This window comes from Macaca fascicularis, chromosome 12 (assembly GCF_037993035.2).
Source record: "Macaca fascicularis isolate 582-1 chromosome 12, T2T-MFA8v1.1".
NCBI lineage: Eukaryota > Metazoa > Chordata > Mammalia > Primates > Cercopithecidae > Macaca > Macaca fascicularis.
The window spans coordinates 103853882-103874665 of NC_088386.1; the positions used below are offsets into that span (position 1 = coordinate 103853882).

Below are 20784 nucleotides of genomic sequence, written 5' to 3' on the forward strand. Positions count from 1 at the left end.
AATAAACCTGCTATCATTTACACAGTCCAAAGAATGACATATTAAACCAGACTTCTGATTTGCTCCTTAAGAACAACTAAGAACTCTTGACCATTTATTTATATATACTAATGTATTCTACTGGTAAAATCTGGAACCTTTTCATCAGTGTTAAAAGCGCCAAGGGGAGTAAGGAGATGGTTTGTACATACTTAACAGGGAAAGCAGATAGCTGACGCCGAAGGTTAAGGCACTGAGAGTTACGGTACAACTCTCTCCATCTCAGGTGAGCATATCTTTTTATTGCATTCCTGTCTTAAAGCCTTCTCATGGATTTGTGATAATGCTGGATAGACTGAAAATAACCAAACACAAATTCTATTCTATTTATTCTTCCCAAAGTAACTAACCAAGGAAAAGCTCTTAAAAAGCAGTGCCTCAGTTTCCCCATTCAAAACATGCACCAATACTAGTCCGTGCATTCACACATGCTGAGTTGTTGCCTTCTACCTCCTTTACAAGGAAGCACTTCGTCAGTTCAAAAACCACCATGCATTCGTACCTCCTGAAAGAAAATTTGTAAGATTTTATTTTTTAAAAAATGAACAGTACATTCTGTCAGAGTTACATTCAAAGAGTATGGAATTTAATATGTTTTTCTTTTTTTTTTTTTTGAGACAGAGTCTCGATCTGTCGCCCGGGCTGGAGTGCAGTGGCCAGATCTCAGCTCACTGCAAGCTCCGCCTCCCGGTTTATGCCATTCTCCTGCCTCAGCCTCCCGAGTAGCTGGGACTACAGGCGCCTGCCACCTTGCCCGGCTAATTTTTTGTATTTTTTAGTAGAGATGGGGTTTCACCGTGTTAGCCAGGATGGTCTCGATCTCCTGATCTCGTGATCCGCCCGTCTCGGCCTCCCAAAGTGCTGGGATTACAGGCTCGAGCCACCGTGCCCGGCCTTGAGTATATTTTTTTAACAATATCGAGTTCGCAGAACAGAAATTCACCTGGAATTCTAAACGCAAGAAATAAGCAAAGGAAGGCCATGCTCCCTGGAGCTCCTAGGATTTGGAGAGCCTCTGCCCCTGTCTTATGCGTCTTCCTTGGCCCTGCTACCAGGCCAGGTGTACCTGGCTCTATTTTACAGGTTATGGCTAAATGCTACCAAGTGACTGTAGTCAGATAATGACTATATACAACTACTACTTTTTCGATGTGCAAGTCATACCAGTGAGCAATTCAATCACTGGTGAAACAGACAATTAGGGACTCAGTCTGAGCATTAATTTTGCCAATAACTGGTACTCAGTGAACAGTGAGCAGGTGACAGCCCTTCCTGAACAACTGGAGGGAATGTCCTTTGCAAAGCAATTGTCAATCCTTGCTATTTCTTTCCTCACATCTAAATGTACAATAGTAAAGGAAAATGCATGCAAAGAGGACAGTAATTCAAATCATGAAAAGGGGGAAAAGTGTCTTGAATGTAACAAAAGCAGCGGTAAGGCAGCTTGAAATCTTCAGCCAAATTGTTGAATTGAGTCTATCTGCGAAAATTTTAGGGATTGTTACTTATAAACATAAAACCAGACAGAGACAATAAGATTGCAATTTTTTTGGTACCAGAATTCTTTCAGCATCTTTAAGTATTATTAGTGCTTTGTGTACTATATTATTTTAAATTATCTCTAAATTATAAATCTCCTTTCACCATGTTTATTAAATTCTTACCTGTTTTTTTTTTTTTTTCTTTTTGAAGAAGAAAATGGCTGTTTTGCTTTTTAAATAAAAGCTAATGGGAAAAATCAAATTAACAAGAGAAATCTTAAAGTAGACAGGAATCTGTGCATTTAAGAAGAATATCCATCTTATTGTTTTTCTCTGACTTATAACTCTTGAGTCACTTGCTTTAGTTTATTTTCCTTTCCCCTGCAAAATCTGAACATTAAAAGCCCCTTTTCTAGAGTTACTTGATATGACAGACAGGTCTGTTTTTACAGAAACCTTTAGCAGTGAGGAGAAAAATCAAACAGGGGAAAATAATTTACTCTAAAACGCCTGACACTGACAATAAGTGGGATGATGAAGCAGTCCAGGAGAGGCCAAAATGGCCTAGGATGCCATCAGGCTGGTGGTTGGGTCAGTTAGGTTGGGTTTCCCCATACCACTACATGCCCTTTCACAAAGCAATGGTATTTTTTGTTCTTTCTCCTTGTGTCCCTTCCCTTACATATTTGCAAGAACAATTCAGATCTAGAAAACATGCTTGTTATTTACTCAGAAACCAACGAAAGATGAAGCAGGGGATGCCCTTCAGTGCTGATAGCCAAGATGCAGACAGATCAAAAGCTAAATCCAATTTAACCCACCTCAGGCAGAAAAAGTAATCGAATTAGACTTCCTCTAAATATGATAAGTTTGGGGCTCTTAAAGCCAGGCACAAAGAACCAGGTTAGAGTGAGCTGTTAAGTAAATGGATGCATTGAGCTCTAGCTGCCCCGCCCACAGCGTGTTTGATAAGCTGTTGATTGCCTCGATCGCTTTACTACCCAGGCTGACAACTGATTAAGCTGCTTATGGGGCTCCAGGGGCTAATGGCCTGGCCACCAGGAATACCCCTGCCACTGATTTCAGTAAGCTGCTTGGCATGTATAGTTTGATTATTAAAGGAGGAAAAAAAAGAAAAGGGGGTGGAGGGAAAGACAGCAGGGTATAGGAAAGCCTTAAAAAGCAGGCTGTACGATTCCAAATGGATACATTACTTTGACACCCTAAAATGAATATGGAATTACTCTGATTCTTTCTCTTCGTCAGATATCGAAACTCACGTTTGAAAGGCTCCTTCAAAGAGTACTCACTTTGGAGCCCACCTATTCTATTTTAAACCAGCTTTACAAGAATGTTCAGTGCCTTTAAACATACTTCTCAAACGATAGAGTCTGTGTCCTCAGGCACTATGATCAGGTGGACTCCAGAAAATAGATAAATGTATAACAAGTGTTTTAACCAACTCTTCCCCTTGAACAACAATTTTAAGTAAAAATATACCTCTTTCCACCCTTGCCAGCAGACCACTGCTGCCTGACTATGTAGTAAAGATCAGGCAGGACCGAAGAAGTTGGGAGAGCTGGTATGTGCAAATAGGTTTCAACTTGACACATAAATGGAAATGAAAACCTTAGTCTTTTCTTAGAGCTCTCCAATTAAATGCTCTAACATCATGTCTGCCATTTAATTTAAAATAACTTTCTGGCAGGGAGCAGAGGCTCACACCTGTAATCCCAGCTCTTTGGGAGGCTGAGGCAGGTGGATCACTTGAGTCAGAAGTTCGAAACCAGCCTGGCCAACATGGTGAAACCCTGTCTCTATTAAAAATGCAAAAATCAGACGGGCCTGGTGGCACACGCTTGTGATCCCAGCTACACAGGAGCCTGAGGCACGAGAATTGCTTGAACTCAGGAGGCTGAAGTTGCAGTGAGCCAAGATCACACCACTGCACTCCATCCTGGGCAACAGAGTGAGATTGTCAAATAAATAAATAAATAAATAAATAAATAAATAACTTTCCTAGCTCTGGGGGGACAAAAAGAACATAAAATTCTTAAGTTATTAAATTAAAAGACACAAAAAATCCTTGAAAAGTAATTTAAAGCCAGAAAAATGACTGAAGTTATTATAAGTATGGTTTTTAAGTTGACCTAAATTCTTCTGGATAAAACAACCAGAGAGGAAAACAACAACGAAAGAACAGAATCACAGCCGTTTGAGATACACTGAAAGTTGTCACAATTATTATTATTAGTTAATGAACTCTTAAAATAATCATTATCTAGTGTCCAACAGTTCTTAGGAGTGAGTTGTTGATTTAAATGATTAACCAAAGCTTAACATATTTAGAATTTTGGGCTGAACACACAAGAGGCCAGTTTCTTCCTAGCTGCTAATCTGGTCAATCATTAAAAGTACAAGTGTGGCCAGGCGTGGTGGCTCATGCCTGTAATCCCAGCACTTTAGGAGGCTAAGGTGGGCAGATCACTTGAGGTCAGGAGTTCGAGACCAGCCTGGCCAACATGGTGAAACCCCATCTCTACTAAAATACAAAAACTAGCCAGGTGTGGTGGCACATGCCTGTAATCCCAGCTACTCAGGAGGCTGAGGCAGGAGAATCGCTTGAAACTGGGAGGTGGAGGGTGCAGCGAGCCAAGGTCACACCACTGCACTCCAGCCTGGGCGACAGAGCAAGACTCTTGTCTCACAAACGAAAGAGAAAAAAAAAAGTACATGTGCTAATAAAAGTATAAAAGGATGATTTCAACTCTTACATGCTATGTTATGTTTTACTAAACTTTAAAAGCCATTCAACTTTTTGGCTTGAGCACAAGTCAAGGGCTTAACACATTCAATGCCTTTTACATCTTTTCATACAAATTTTTAATTGGTAAAAGTCACACACCGTAAAATTTACTCTTTTAAAGTAAACAGTTTAGTGGTTTTCAGAATATTCACAAGACTGTACAACCATCACTGCTGTCTAATTCCAGAACACTTTCATTAGCCTCCAAAGAAACTCTTTATCCATGAGCAGGCACTCCCCATTTCTTTACTCTCCCCAGGCCCTGGCAACCACTAACGTACTTTCTGTCACAATGGATTTGCCTATTCTAAACATTTCATGTAAATAGAATCATACAGTATGTATTCTTTTCTGTCTGGCTTCTTTTACTTAGCATGATGTTTTCAAGAGTTATCCATGTTATAGCATGCATCAGTACTTCACTTCTTTCTATGGCAGAATAATATTTTATTATACGGCTACAAAACATTTTGTTCATCCATTCATCAGCTAATGAACATTTGGGTTGTTTCCACTTTTTTGCTATTATGAATAATGCTGCTCTGAACATTTGTGTACAGGTTTTTCTGTGGACATATGTTTTCAGCTGTCTTGGGTATATACCTAGGAGTAAAATTGTTGGGTCATATGGTAACTCTATGTTTAATTTTTTAACTGTTTCCAAAGTGGCTGACGTACTTTGCATCCCATCAGCAATGTATAAGAGCCCCAGTTTCTCTACATCCTTGCCAACATTTGGTATTGTCCTATATATCTTTTTATACTAAGTTTTCCCCCCATTCTGAATAAGAATTATCAGGGTTTGTGATGAAAACTACCCCAATGATGGCAAAGACCAAAGTCGACAAAGAGACTTCTCCAGGAAAACAACGAAAATGAAACAGCCCCTCTGAGTGCTTACCTGTTGCAGGTCGGCGAGGGAATACAGGTGGATCTGTTGAAGGAGGTATTCTCTGGGGAAAATTCTGAAAACAAGGGCAGATAGACAAGTGAACTGCGGTGCTGCCAAAACACACATTTTTCTGATAAGTTTCAAAGTCTCATTCAAGAATTCCTTTCCTCTGCCCTCTCTACTTTCCACCTATACTTTTCCTCCTAAGCCTTCTGAGAAATATATTTTTCTCAGATATTTTTCTTCCCAATACGACACCAGAATGGAGGTAAAAGTTTGATCTTTGACTTCTAATGTAATCTTAAGAGCTACAAGCACTGTGTAGTAGCCCAGGCCTGAGGACCAGAACATCAGGTTTCTTGTACCAGCTGTGTTCATAATAAGCTGTGTGATCTCTGCCAAGTCCTCAAATGCCCACCTGGCTTCAGCTTCTTCACGCAGAATGAGGGTGGTTTAATGTGATGTCTCTAAATATCTTTCTAGCTGTATTATTCTATATCTAAATATACTGATTTTGGATTTCAGAAAAATTGGAGTGGCCACTCGTGTCTAGAGGCTTCTATGGCTTTCATTAATGAGGAGGAGTGATACTGAATATCACATTAATGAACTATCCTCTCATATGTATAGTGATGGCAATTTTAGAACCTCTGTACAAATGAGAATAATGGGACAAGACATTTTAAATTAGGACTCTTCAACAAAGTCCAATATCTTTAGCTGCTGTCTGTTCACAGCATCTGAATAGATGAAAATGAATGAACAGAAAAAAATAACCCATTATGGGCAAGCAAACAGGTTACCAAAGTGTAGATGACTGGAAAACAACATACACACAAACTAAACCCAAAACAAAATCCATGATACTAGCATTTTTCTCTTTGTCTTATTTGGTACTATGCAATTTTCTTGGGTCTTAAATGAAAGAAACCACCAATTTATCCAATTCACATTTATGACTATTCATTATATGCCAAGCACTATGCCAGGCATTAGGAAGACAGCCCCAGTATGAGGCCAAGGAGCATAAAGTCAAGTGAGGGAAAGACACAGAAGCTGATAATTACAATACAATGTGGTAATTGAAAATGATAAAGAGTTATGCATGGGGTACATATTTTTTGAGTAGTCTAACACGGTGGATTCCAACCCTGGCTGTCTATTAGAATCACTTGGAGACCTTTTAGAAAACAACAGGGTATATGCCTGGGTAGAGCTCATAAATCAATGTTAAAGAAAACAAAAACTCTCTTGGTGATTAGTACAGTCAAGGTTTAGAACCACTGGCCTAATAATCTTGCTCATTGGAAAAGTCATTATTCAGTCTTTCAATTAAGTATGCATTAGTTGCCAAATCCTAGATATTAAATCATTCATCCTTCCATCCATCCAGTATTGATTAAGCACATACTGCATATCGGGCACTGTATTAGACTACTGAAAATGGAGCACTGAACCAATTAGACGAAGTCCTGACTGGACGGAGGACTGGGGTAGGTGTATTCTAGTAAGGACCTCTCCTGGAAAGTAGGAAAGTCGCTGAAGAATTCTGCTGGAAAGCACTGTTTCACCCACAGGAATGAGACAAGTGACAAGGGCATTATATTCTGGGAAACTGAATGCAGTTCCTAAGGCTGGGCTCCCTTCACCTCTAATGGTTCAGGGCTGCACTTGTGACAGGAAGCAGAGCACAGGCCCAGCACAGCTGGGTAGGGCATAGGAAAAGTACTCAATTCCTTCATGTAGGATTAGGTTCTCCACAGGAAGGCCCCTGTCATGGAAGGTAGACCATGGTCCCTGGAGGAACCATGAGATGTAATCAACCTCCATTTTCAAAAACACAAACACATGACAGAAATGATCAAGGGATGTCTTCCGAGATTCAAGGCCAGGACTTTCTGACTCCAAAGGCCTACATTCCTTCTAATTTCTTGGGGCTAGGGGTGGGGGAAGGAGGGAGGTAGGTTTGAGCTGACCATCTAATTTAGTAATATCATGCACATCTCTTCTGGATGGATGTTTATTACTGTAGTTTAGGCCGGTAGCAGTATAGAGCCACTGATGCTTTTTGAGGCAGGAAAGCCACACTGGTATGCCTCTGAAGGCAGCAGGGAGGGTGGAGAGACTACAGACAGGTGACAAAGCATGTGAGAGTCTGTTCTAGGGTAGGCAAGCGGACAGTGAAAGGAATGAGTGGGTAGATGCCGGAGACTTTTTGGAAGAAGTGAGAACATTGGGAATAAGTGAAAAAGGAGAAGGGGGTCTACGATGACCCTGAAGTATAGAGCCTGGGGATCAGAATGGTGATGCCATTGGCCAACTGAGGGTAGGCTTCCAGGGGAGGGAATAAAAAACTGAGCTTCCCATGTGCCGAATATCCAGTGCCTGTGTGGGGAACGACAAGCATGGATCTGGGCCTGAGATGTAGAAGACTCAGAGCACTTCTGATGGGAGCACAGAGTGGACAGCTGAAGCCAGGGGAATGGAGGGAATGGAGTGAGGAAAAACCTGAATGGGAAGGTGGCTGAACCCAGACGAGGGTTGTTTGTTTTTACTTTGTTTACCTTACAATCTAGAACTATCTAAAAGTGTACTTTGGTAGTCTGCAATTTTCTCATTATATTTTGAAAAGTATGTTTTTGAAAATAACTAGAATGTTCACATATGCTTCCACAGTTTTTAACATTTCTCTGTATTTGTAAAATGTTCATACCTTCATACTCTTTATCCAGCTTCCCTTAATGCTTACATCTTACCCAACCATGGCATATTGATCAAAAATAAGAAATTAACATTATGCAAATTATAGACTTTATTCAGGTTTCACCAGTTGTTTCACTAATGTCCTTTCGCTGTTCCAAGATCCAAGGACCCAAACTTATCTGCAGGAAAGGAAAACTAGGGCAGTGTTTCAGTGGGACTCAAGGGGAGCAGGGTATGACAATATGAGAGACAGAGGATGTTTAGGGGTGATTAAATGGAAGGAATAATCTTACTGAAAGGTAAATGCTTAATAATGAAATCCCTTAAATAAAGTAAAATGAAAGCAATGTGGCAGCAGTGCTAAGAAATGGAGTCCAGTAAGAAGGCTGCAAAATCATTTCAAGACTAGCTCCTGCCTCTTCTTCAGGTTTGTAGAAACATAGGTCAGCTGGAGAAAGAGTTAAAAGGAAGATGAAATGATCTATGGCAGGGACAAATGCAGGAGAGCATATCTGTAATGTTTCGCTACTTAAAAATTCTTTCTGCTTTAAAATTCTAAAGTTTTTATGATTAGGGATATACAGGATATCAGACTTATTTACAAATTTACAAACCAAATCATACTGGCATACTCTTCCTGGAGTACTATGCCCAGTCGATAATCATATAGTCAACAAGTACTTACTGAGTGTCTAAAATAAGGCATTGTGCTACATGAATACTTCAATGAATACAACTGATGAACAACAAAGAGAATTTCCAATTTCTCCTTACTAGGCAGGGTCCTTCTTGCTTCCAAACACGATTCATTATTCTTCTTACAAAAATTAACCAACTTTGGTCACGATCATCTCTGATATTCCTTCAACATTATTTGTACAGTAAGCTAAAGTGGCTATGTATTTATTTAATGTTTCTTTGTGTATATATATTTCACATATGTTTATTTTCTCTCTCCTTTTATATGAGATTCTAAGCCCCTTCAGAAACACTTCCTCTACTGTCTTCTCCATCACGCTTCAATGTCTAATACTATAATTTACATGAGGTCAGTCATAACAGACACAAAGAACTGGAAAATGCAATATATGCAGGAAAGATAAAGGAACCCAGCTTATTGTGTCTGGAGAAGATGTTGTGTCCAAGAGATTTAGTGGTGGCCATTAAAAATAAAGACTTTTAAGAGAGATAATGCCAATCATCTTTTTTTCCTCCCTGGAGGACGGGAGTTGTAGTATGAAAGCACTAAAGTCAAATATGGTAATATATTTCCTGAGAGGGAAGACTGGTAGGTATTAAAATGCATCTCTTATAGTAATGCTTTTTAACGTAAATAAAAGAAGAAAAAGGTTTTTTTGCAGCTGTTTAGAGATCGGGACTCAGTCTTCTGCTTAGAGGAGGTAAGGGTTTCCAAGGCAGGGCCAGATAACTTACGCTCACTGCCATTTATTCCTCTTTCCCCTAAGGCAGACTGAATTTGCAAGACATTCTCTAAATATTTTCTTTAGGAAGACCAAACACAGGGAAACTCAGGGTAAATATGGACCTAAAAGCCAAGCTTGGGAAAGCGTGGGCTGCGGCAACTTCCCATCTGGGTGACTCCAAGGGCTTTCCTCTGCTGTGGCTGAGGTCCTACAAGTGGGCCTGACGGGAGTCCTTTAGGAAATGAATGGGAAAAGTAGATTCCCAGAGCCAGTTTGCCTTAAACTCTGATTAGTAGAAAGGGGTCTGAAAAACAGGACTAAGGAAGAGGAGTTGTCTTGGTGGGGGACAGGGTAGCTCAGATGTTGGAACTGTCTTTGGAAGGCTCAAGTGGAGTCACCTGTGAGTCCAAGTGCGTGATTTGTGGGCCCCCAGCTTATAGGTTTTAGGTGAAGCCCTGAGAAAAAGTGATAGCCCAGGGGGGCACATGCTGGGACATGAGAAAAGACTGGCTCCGGGTGAAACAGTACTACTAATATTTAGGAGTAGATAAACAGGAAGAGGACTGGGAAGGAGTAGGTTGACAGGGAGGAGAAAGAGCAGAAGAGCCAGCACCAGGGAAGCCAAGGAAGGAGATAATTTCATGAAGGAAGAAGGTGGTCAATGGCATCAACAGTAGTGGAGAGGTCAGATAACGTGAGGAAGACTCTCATGAGGCCTGGAAAGTGCCTGCTGGCAAGCAGGAATCCATCAGTGACCTCAGACAGGGTGGTTTCAGTGGAGGGGGAGGAAAGACTGGAGAGGGGTGAGGATTGTGGGTTACTCTTTTATGAAGTCAACTTTAAAGAAAAGGAGGGAAATCAGGCCACAGCTAAAGAAGGATGTAGGACTAAGAAAGGATTTTTTTACTCAGGAGGCTGAGGCAGGAGAATGGCGTGAACCTGGGAGGTGGAGCTTGCAGTGAGCTGAGATCCGGCCACTGCACTCCAGCCTGGGCGACAGAGTGAGACTCCGTCTCAGAAAAAAAAAAAAAAAAAAAGAAAGGATTTTTTTTTTTTTAAATAAGAGAGACTTGGGCATACTTAAACGCTAACATTAAGAAGCTACTGGCCGGGCGCGGTGGCTCAAGCCTGTAATCCCAGCACTTTGGGAGGCCGAGACGGGCGGATCACGAGGTCAGGAGATCGAGACCATCCTGGCTAACACGGTGAAACCCCGTCTCTACTAAAAAGTACAAAAAACTAGCCGGGCGAGGTGGCGAGCGCCTGTAGTCCCAGCTACTCGGGAGGCTGAGGCAGGAGAATGGCGTAAACCCGGGAGGCGGAGCTTGCAGTGAGCAGAGATCCGGCCACCGCACCCCAGCCTGGGTGACAGAGCGAGACTCTGTCTCAAAAAAAAAAAAAAAAAAAAAAGAAGCTACTATAGAAACAAAAGCAGAAGACACAAAAGTAGAGATAATTGATGAAGACTGTTCTTCAAAAGGCCTAAAGGAAATGGGATGTGGACCCAGCTGGAAGCTCTTTCAAATACACACATTTGCACATGTGCATGTGCGTGCAGGAAAACATACAGACACACACTCCCCCCACAGTGCGCACGTGCGCGCACACACACGGACACTCCCTACACACAGTATTTTATTAACTGAAACGGTTCAAGTTGTTACTAAAATGTTATATAAAAAAGATTAATAATTACTCAATGGGGCACAGTGGCTCCCACCTGTAATCCCAGCACTTTGGGAGGGTAAGGTGGGAGGATCACTTAAGCTCAGAAGTTTGGGACCAGACTGGGCAACATAGCAAGACCCCGTCTCTACAAAAAATACAAAAATTAGCTGGGGGTCCAGGAGCAGTGGCTCACGCCTGTAATCCCAGAACTTTGGGAGGCCAAGGTGGGCTGATCATCAGAGGTTGGGAGTTCGAGACCAGTCTGATTAACATGGAAAAACCCCATCTCTACTAAAAATACAAAAAAATTAGCTGGGCATGGTTGCGCATGCCTGTAATCCCAGCTACTCAGGAGACTGAGGCAGGAGAATCGCTTGAACCCAGGAGGTAGAGGTTGCGGTGAGCCGAGATCGCGCCATTGCACTCCAGCCTGGGCAATAAGAATGAAACTCTGTCTCAAAAAATAATAATAATAATAATTAAAAATAAAATAAAAATAAAAATAAAAATAAAATAAATTAGCTGGGGGTAGTGGTGAATGCCTGTGGTCCCAACTACTCAAGAGGCTGCAGCAGGAGGATCAATTGAGCCCAGGAGGTTGAGGCTGCAGTGAGCCATGATCATGCTACTGCACTCCAGCCTGGGTGACAAAGCAAGATCCTGTCTCAAAAAAAAAAAAAAAGTAATCACTAATTTATTAAATTTAACCCATAACCTTCATTATATTAAGAACCAAAAGCTACAAACTAACTGAAGGTTATCTGGTTTAGCAGTCCTTTAGTAAACAGGATCCTTGTTGCATATGAGGCTGCTGTGTTTAGGGCCTTCTGTGCATTAACTGACTTCACTGTATTGCAGGGCTATTAATCATCATGTCTGGCAGCATTTCTGCAGTGGGCAGCCCTGCTTATACCAATGCAAGCCCTGACACCAGAGCCAAAGAATAAATAAGAAGAGTCAACTCCACACTTCACCCACCCATCAAAGGAAATGGTATCACTAGCAGGTAGCACTACCGAGTTTCCTGGTAGCAAAAAACATTGAAGAAACGTGCTAGAAGATCATGAAAACCAACTAGCACGATTGCTTCTAGTGCTAACATTTTCTATTTTATCATCTTCAGAATCGCCTGACACACTGGGAAGGTAACAGGCTTCATTTATAGATTGCTCTAATGAGAAAGGTGAGAAAAGATGAAAATTAAAAAGGAAAAAGGTCATATATGATTCAGAGCCTTTATATGATGTAGCTGGTACTTGGGGTTAAAAATGCAGAGATAATTGCCTATGAAATCAAAGGCAGTAATCTTAACAAAAAGGTAGAAGGGCCTCATTCCATTTTGTTCCATGACATTAAGTCAAATAAATCAAGACTCATTTAACTTGACTAATTTCTGAGAAGTTCAACTCAGCTCCCACCAAGCCCCAGTGCTCACGAGAAAAAAGGGATTGGGTCAGGCTGTGAAGTACGCAGACCCTTTGCAAGGTTCTGATAGATTTGATAATATTACCATTTTCCTGAAGCTCAGTTCTTAGAGATGCACAACCCGCATTTAAAGACTCAATGATTAAAATGGGGGAAAAATTTGCAATGGAAATATCTTAGGCTTTAAAGAAAAGACCCACAACACACACACGTAAAATTAAAATGATAGCACAACACCAAAAGCAAACTCCACAATTTGATTCTAAATGATAAGGGTCTAAATAAAGAATATGGATAAAGATGCATAAGGAATAATTTTAAAAGGGAAACCATTTATTCATGTAGTTTTACTGTCTTCCAAGAATATGTGCTCCAGGGTAGGTAATTTGTACTAAGTCCATATGGCCAGTGTCTTTCCTTTGGAGGGCACATACACCCACACCGAAATCAGCAAAAAGCACTACGAAGCATCCCCAGGGAGATGCAATTTGGTGTTCTTGATATGAGCTGCAAACTCTTTCTGAAATAGTTACATTAGGCTGGATGTGGACAGGACTTGTATGTCCAGCCATACTCTGAGCTAATGGAAAAACAATTTTAAATCAAAGGCACATATTTCGATAGCAGCCTATGTGAAAGAAACAAGCTTCAATCACTTTTCTAGGTACCTCATTTTGCTAATCTCATTGGCTGAAAAAATGGCAAGATTGCACCAGATATTGTATCTTGGCAGGTAGTTACAGGAAATAAGGGTCTCTTTTACCTGCTCATTCAGAAATCGTACTTAAGTTTCTTAGCAACAATCTAAAGCCTTGAGTGGAAATATTTGGGATGTAATTTTAATTGTGATTATTGTGGCATCTGATTATAAAAATGATAGATTATATCATAGCTGTTATATACCTAGCTCAAATTTTTACGGTGTTTAACAGTTGCAAGAATATAACACTTGTCCTGCAATGAGTTTTATTTTTGTTTTCTCTTAGAAAATTATTTTAGAGGCTGAGCATGGTGGTTCACATCTGTAATCCCAGCACTTTGGGAGGCCAAGGTAGGTGGATCACCTGAGGTCAGGAGTTCAAGACCACTCTGGCAAACTTGGTGAAACTCTGTCTCTTCTAAAAATACAAAAGAAAAAAATTAGCTGGGTATGGTGGCTGCTTACACCTGTAATCACAGCTGCTAGGGAGGCTGAGGCAGGAGAATCACTTGAACCCAGGAGGTGGAGGTTGCAGTGAGCCAAGATTTCACCATTGCACTCCAGCCCAGGTGACTGAGTGAGACTTCGTCTCAAAAAAAAAAGGAAAAAAAAGAAAATGATTTTAGAGAATTTATATATTTCATTTAATCTCAGAATAAGAGAAAATAACATCCTGGCTTTTTGAAAGATCTCTGAGTAAATAAAGAGCTATGAATCTATGCAGATTAGTAAAATTAACATATAACTTCCCAGAGTTCCTTTTGAAAGTTTTCAAATCTGTTTAGTCGTGAATGACACTGCAGACAGTCTGTAGCACCCTTTTACAGTGCTGATACTGGTATATACATAATTTGGTGAATTAGATCTCTGGAGAAAAAGAAGGGAGAGGGAGGAGCTATTAGGATATCAGGAAGATAGATGACTCGAAAACCACACTTTTAGAAGTCATCTAATGGAAAAGAATTCTTGAAGTAGAATGAGAAGAATGGTTGCTATCAAAACTACCAAAATGACCTCCTTTATTTCTGAGTCCTGATAGATTCTGCAGCTAATCTGTTAAGGCTAAAGCCCCAGATGCAGCTGATGAAATTTTTAACTAGCTAACTGGAAAAGTAGCCACAAAAGTCTGAGTAACCTTAAATCTTACAGAAAACATAAAGACTTGTTTTCATTTACTGAGCTTAAAGAAGTGTTATCAGCAGGTTTGAAGAGCTAATACTTACTGGTCTTTAATGAGACTAATTTAGTGCTAATATTTTTGCTAAAATAGACTTATTCTTCTAAAATTCAGTATTAACCAGACTTTGCACATTTCAGTCTCAGATTTTGCTTGTAAGATATTCCTCATATGCAGTTCAGAGACATTGCAACTCCAGTCTGTGTAGATTGTGCTTTTAGAGTTAGGCCGCCTTGGTCAGGCAGGGTGGCTCATGCTTGTAATCCCAGCACTTTGGGAGGCTGAGGCAGAGGATCCCTTAAATCCAGGAGTTTGAGAGGAGCCCTAGCAACATAGTGAGACCCTGTCTCTACAAAAAATAAAAAATAAAAAAATTAGGTGGGCATGGTGGCACACACCTGTAGTCCCAGCTCTCAGGAGGCTGAAGTAGGATTGTTTGAGCTTGGGAGGTCGAGGCTGCAGTGAGCTGTGGTCATGTCACGGCACTGAGCAACAGTGATACCTTGTCTCAAAAAGAAAAAAAAAACAAAACAAAACAGAAAATTCTGCCATAAGTGATGTGCTCTTAATAAACTGCCCTCCCAGATCAAGTGTATTTGATTTACAACAGCATGCAATCTTTTCTCTCTGTATTAGATATTCCTTCTACCTAATATATTTGATATTTTAGGCGGTGAGGGGAGAAGAGGGGGTGTTGATATGAAGTGGTTCTACCAGCTCATTTAGTATTAGATTGCTCATGCAATCTTTTGTTGAGTACACTGAATAATCCCCACCTACTTCTTCCAAGATCAATGACATGTAGGTATGCCCACATATCAAAACACCATTTTCACTCATTTCATGATGTTTAGACAAATATTTATCAGCATAAAAATGTTCACAATATACTAAGTGAAATGGTTAAGGATAGTATGTACAGTATATACTTTCAGGCCTGGGTGCGGTGGCTCACACCTGTAGTCCCAGCTACTCCGGAGGCTGAGGCAGGAGAATGGCATGAACCTGGGAGGCGGAGCTTGCAGTGAGCCGAGATCGAGCCATTGCACTGCAGCCTAGGTGGCAGAGTGAGACTCCATTACAAACAAACAAACAAACAAACAAAAACAGCTTTCATGGGGAAAAATCATCTGCAGAGGAAAAGGTCTGGGAGGATATGCATCAAAGTGGTAGGATATGGGTGGCTTTCTTATTTTTGTTTTCTATGATGAACAGTATTCTTTTGTAATAAGAGAAAAAATAAGTTTGGCCAAATTGGGCAGAATCTTCATTCATTTAATTAATTTATTCACCAAGTATTTATTAGCTCCCACGATATGTATAGCTCTAAGCAGTGAATATAACAGATAAAAAGTCATGACCTTTCGTAGCTTACATCTAGTAGAAAGGGCAGAGCCAGTGCATGTGGCTGCATAGTTTGAACAAAGCAAAACGTCTACATTCACACCTGATGGCCTAAGAGATGGAGACAGACAAAATAAAATACCAGGTTTTATGGTGATGAGTAAGCAGAGAAAGAAGACAGAAGGCATGTGTGGTGGACAGTGGGGTGCAAATAGACACTGTGTTGCCATTTAAAACAGAGTGGTCAAGGATGCTTCATTAAGTGATGGCTGCTCAAAGACCTAAAGGAGTTAGGAAGCAAGCTTGGTTTCACACTGAGAAACAAACCGATAAAAAAAAGAAAAAGGAAAAAAAAAGGAAGCAATCTCAGCAGTTAGAGGGAACGGAAAAGCAAGGATGGAAACTCAGGTAGCAGCCAGCTTGGTATGCCCAAGGACCAACAAAAAGGCCAGTGTGACTGGAACAAAGTGAATGAGGGCAAAGTAGTGGGCGATGAGGCAGAGAGGTAATGGGAGATGAGACCAGGTATGCCCTGGGCTTTCACTTGGAGCGTGAGGTGAAACTATTCATTTGGGCCAGGAGTGACTCATCTAATTTATACATTAGCTATAGTCTTAAGAACAGACTGAAGGGGGCTAAGGGTGGTGCAGGAGACCAGTTACTGGAATAATTCAGGCAAAAGGTGATGGTGGACCCCACCTGCAGCAGTGCAAGTGGTGAAAAGTAGATAGATTTTGAAGCTGAAGCTGACAGGGTTTGCTGACTGGATGTAGAATATGAGAGGTGTTTGGTTTGAATTACTGGATGGACAGAGATGCCATGAAGCAAGATGGGAAATACTGCAGGAGGAGTGGTTTGCAATGTGAGTGCGGGTGGGTGGGAATACTAGGAGCTCAGTTTTGGACATATTAAGGTTAAGACGTTATTAGACGGCCAAAGAGCATTCCAACCTTTGGACTTAGCCTCAGCTAAGTGAACTCACTAGAAAGACAGTTTTTTTTCTGGCGTAACAAGGGAAGGAGGGAGAAGGCTGTCTTGGTAAATCAAGTGACATTTATGGAGACGGGTCTAAGAGCAGAGTAAGCTGCTAAATTTTGCTTGGAGGAAGAGGAAGCACCAAGAGTCTGTCAGGACACACACACACACACACACACACACACACACACATATACACACACACACCCCACACACATTTTTTTTCTGGTATTCACCGGGACAGTGTTAATAAAAATGGCAATCTTTATAATAGAAATTTCTCACCATTCGGTAAAACTGATATTTCAGTGGGAACTCCTGCTGGATATAATCATAATTTCAAATAAAATGTGAGACCAAAGACAGGAAGAGATGGCTTAGAAGAATCACTTTGGGTATTCTCTTGAGACTCTCAAGCCAAGCCATTAAATTGCTTCGGAATGGTCTAAGTCAAGGACTTAACCTGACAAACATGTAGGAGCAAATGCTCCCTGAGAACACAATTCTGTCCTAAGCAACCAGGGAAAGAGGCCTAATATTGCCTACTGCCCTTAACTAGTGCTGGAGAGAGATGAGTTTTACATTTATACCATAATGGGTTGTGGATTTGTCAGGCACCCCAAGCCCCCAAATCACATTTTTGATGATTGAGAATGTGAAATACTGAAGCATCCACATAAATTTCCCTGGGCTGGATTTCACTTCAGCACTCAGAAGAGAAAATACGACTTAAACTGGGATTTCTGAAAAGCTAGTCCAAACAGCTGGTGTCAGTCTGGTGATGTTTTTAGCAGTCCAAAGAAAAATTTTAGAGAAAAAAAAAATGTAGAACAATTTCTAAATCTACTTGATTTTAAAAAGCTATTTGATTTCTAAAGCAGTTTGCCTATTTTTTTTTCTAGTATTACTATGTTCTTATGTGAAATGATGGTGAGAAATAGAGGGTCACGTTTTTATTTCTGTTTTGGCTAAAGATATTTATACGGCAATCCTATAGTTATCTTCGCATTTTTGTTTTAAGTTTACAGGTATGGGACGTAGGAAGGTCTGGCAAATGCTGACCTGGAGTAAATGCATTTGCTGGCACTAACCCAATTGTCATGCCTGGTTCTCCATGGCTGATCAAGCTTGCCAACGAGCACAGGAGTGGCTGTCTCAGCTATCCGCCTCCCTGTTCAAGGGACACCACTGTCTGTCACCTCCCTGCCTTCCTTTACACTCTCAGAGTGTAGCATCTTAGAGTCATAGTTCCATTCCTTCCCTCCCTCCCTCCCTCCATCCCTTCTTTCTTTCCTACTTTTTTTGATGTTGTCTCACTCTGTTGCCAGGCTGGAGTACAGTGGCGCTATCTCGGCGCACTGCAACCTCCGCCTCCTGGGTTCAAGTGATTCTCCTGCTTCAGCCTCCTGAGTACCTGGGATTACAGGTGTGTGCCACCACACCCAGCTAATTTTTGTATTTTTAGTAGAGATGGGGTTTCACCATGTTGACCAGGACGGTCTCAATCTCTTGACCTCGCAATCTGCCTGCCTCAGCCTCCCAAAGTGCTGGGATTACAGGTGTGAGCCATCGCACCCGGCCTCTCTTCTTTTTAAAAAATTATTATTAAATATTTTAAATTGACATATGACTATATGTATTGATAGGGTACAATATACTATTTCAATACATTATACAATGTATAATAAATCAGGGTAATTAGCACATCTATCATCTCAAACGTTTATCATTTCTTTATGGCAGGAACATTCAAATGTACTCTTCTAGCTATTTGAAAATATACAACAAATTATTGTTAACTATATTCACCCTACAGTGCTATAGAATGCCAGAACCTATTTCTCTAACTGTAATTTGTATTTGTTAACCAACCTCTCCCTAACCCTCTCATCCCTCTACCCTTCCCCACCTTTAGTGACCACTGTTCTACTCTCTACTTCTATGTGATCCACTTTTTGAGTTCCTGCATATGAGTGAGAACATGGAGTATTTGTCTCTGTGCTTGGCTTATTTCACTTAACATTGTCTAGGCTCATCCATATTGCTGTGAATGACAGGATTGCACTCTTTTTTATGGCTGAATGGTACTTCATTGTGTATATTTACCACATTTTCTTTGTCCATTTGATGGACACTTCCACAGTGAATAGTGGGATCCCCACAAATAGGAGGATGCAGATATCCATTTGACATAATGATTTCCTTTTTTTTTTTTTTGGCTATACACCCAATAGTAGGATTGCTGGATCATATGGTAGCTCTATTTCTAGTTTTTTGAGGAAGCTCCATGCTGTTTTCCATAGAGTCTGTACTAATTTACATTCACACCAACAGTTTATAAGAGTTCTCTTTTCTCCACATCCTTGCTGGTGGTTGTTATTTTCTGTCTTTTTGATAATAGCCATTCTAACTGGGGTGAGATGGTATCTCCTTGTGGTTTTGATTTGCATTTCCCTGATGCTTAGTGACGCTTTCTCTTCTTTCTAAATACCATCTGCCCCACCTATCTAAAAGGGCTGCTGTAAAGAACAAATAATATATTTAAGGGAAAGTACTTTGTGACTAATGAAATCATAATTATCTTTATATACAGTAAACTATTCTACACATAATTACGATTATTAACAAGCTTTTATTGCACCGCTAGCATGTGTGGTCTTCTATTTTAGGTTTCGAGGACAATCGTGGCCTTTAAGGGCCTTCTGATCTAGCCAGCAAGAGAGGATATATACATAAGGAGATGAAAACCATCCAAGCCCTTAAGTGCCAAATGTGTGGTCCAGATGATCACTGCTGGAAGAGACCAGAGAAGGGATCAGCTACTGAAGACAGGTGGGAAGAGGCAGCACTTGAGTTGGCTTTAAAGTAAGAGAAGCCAAGTCAAGTCGAGTTGAGAGGACTGGGAGGCAGCTGGTGTCAAGGAAATGAGTATGTCACTTTGGCTGGGCTGGGGTGGCTGTGGTCCATCAGGAACACAGTGGAAGATTCTGGCTCGTGGTGTGATCCACATAGGAACCATGTGGATGTTAAAGTTGTGCATGTAGGTCAGGGTCAGATGACAGAGAACCTTGAAAACCCATCCAAGAGTGTTGCTTTATCCTGTAGGTAGCTGAACTACTCACTGTCTAATAAGACCATTTTACAGTAGCACATATGTTAGAGGGACTGAGGAGGGGTGCCATGGGGAGGTAGGATCCCCAGTTAGAAAATTATTAAAATTAAAAAAAAGAAAAAAAGAAAATTATTAAAATAGCTGGGCACGGTGGCTCATGCCTGTAATCCCAGTACTTTAGGGGGCGGAGGTGGGAGGATCACCTGAGGTTGGGAGTTCGAGACCAGCCTGACCAACATGGAGAAACCCCATCTCTACAAAAAAATACAAAATTAGCTGGGTGTGGTGGCACATGCCTGTAATCCCAGTTACTTGGGAGGCTGAGGCAGGAGAATTGCTTGAACCCAGGAGGTGGAGGTTGTGGTGAGCCGAGATGGCACCACTGCACTCCAGCCTGGACGACAAGAGTCAAACTCCGTCTCACACACACACACACACACACACACACACACACACACACACACAAAAGAAAAGAAAATCACTGAAATAAGGTGATGAGAGTAGAGACAAGGGGGATGGCAATGGGAATGAAAAATAAGGGAAGAATTTGACTGGCTCTTAGAGAACCTTAAAGCAAAACTTTTGAACTATGTCAAGGTTCAAACTAGGGGAAAATAAGGCAATAATGCCATGATTAACTGAACACACCTGACCACATGGATACACACACACACACACACACACACACGCACACACACACACACACATATATATATTTTGAGGTCGAGTCTTGCTCTGTCTCCCAGGCTGGAGTGCAGTGGTGCAATCTCGGCTCACTGCAACCTCCACCTCCCAGGTTCGAGCGATTCTCCCGCCTCAGCCTCCCGAGTAGCTGGGATTACAGGTGCCTGCCACCATGCCCTGCTAATTTTTGTATTTTTAGTAGAGACAAGTTTCACCATGTTGGCCAGGCTGGTCTTGAACTCCTGGCCTCAGGTGATCCACCCACCTCGGCCTCCCAAAGTGCTGGGATTACAAGTGTGAGCTGCTGCGCCTGGCCCACATGGATGTATTTTTCAGGGAAAAGATAATTTCAAT

At 41.2% G+C, this 20784-nt stretch overlaps 1 protein-coding gene across 9 annotated transcripts in view; it reads right to left on the minus strand.

Moving 5' to 3' along the window:
* Positions 1–20784, minus strand: part of PLEKHM3 (pleckstrin homology domain containing M3) — a 208203-nt gene that overhangs the window by 80391 nt on the left and 107028 nt on the right. For 7 of the 9 annotated variants that reach the window (XM_045367599.3, XM_045367601.3, XM_045367602.3 and 4 more), the window contains one exon: positions 5228–5291. In XM_045367599.3, coding sequence (XP_045223534.1) covers positions 5228–5291 — 64 coding nt within the window. Of the gene's footprint in view, positions 1–261; positions 545–5227; positions 5292–20784 lie in introns of those variants that run through there. The other 2 variants (XM_015432673.4, XM_074009908.1) reach the window with 1 other exon arrangement.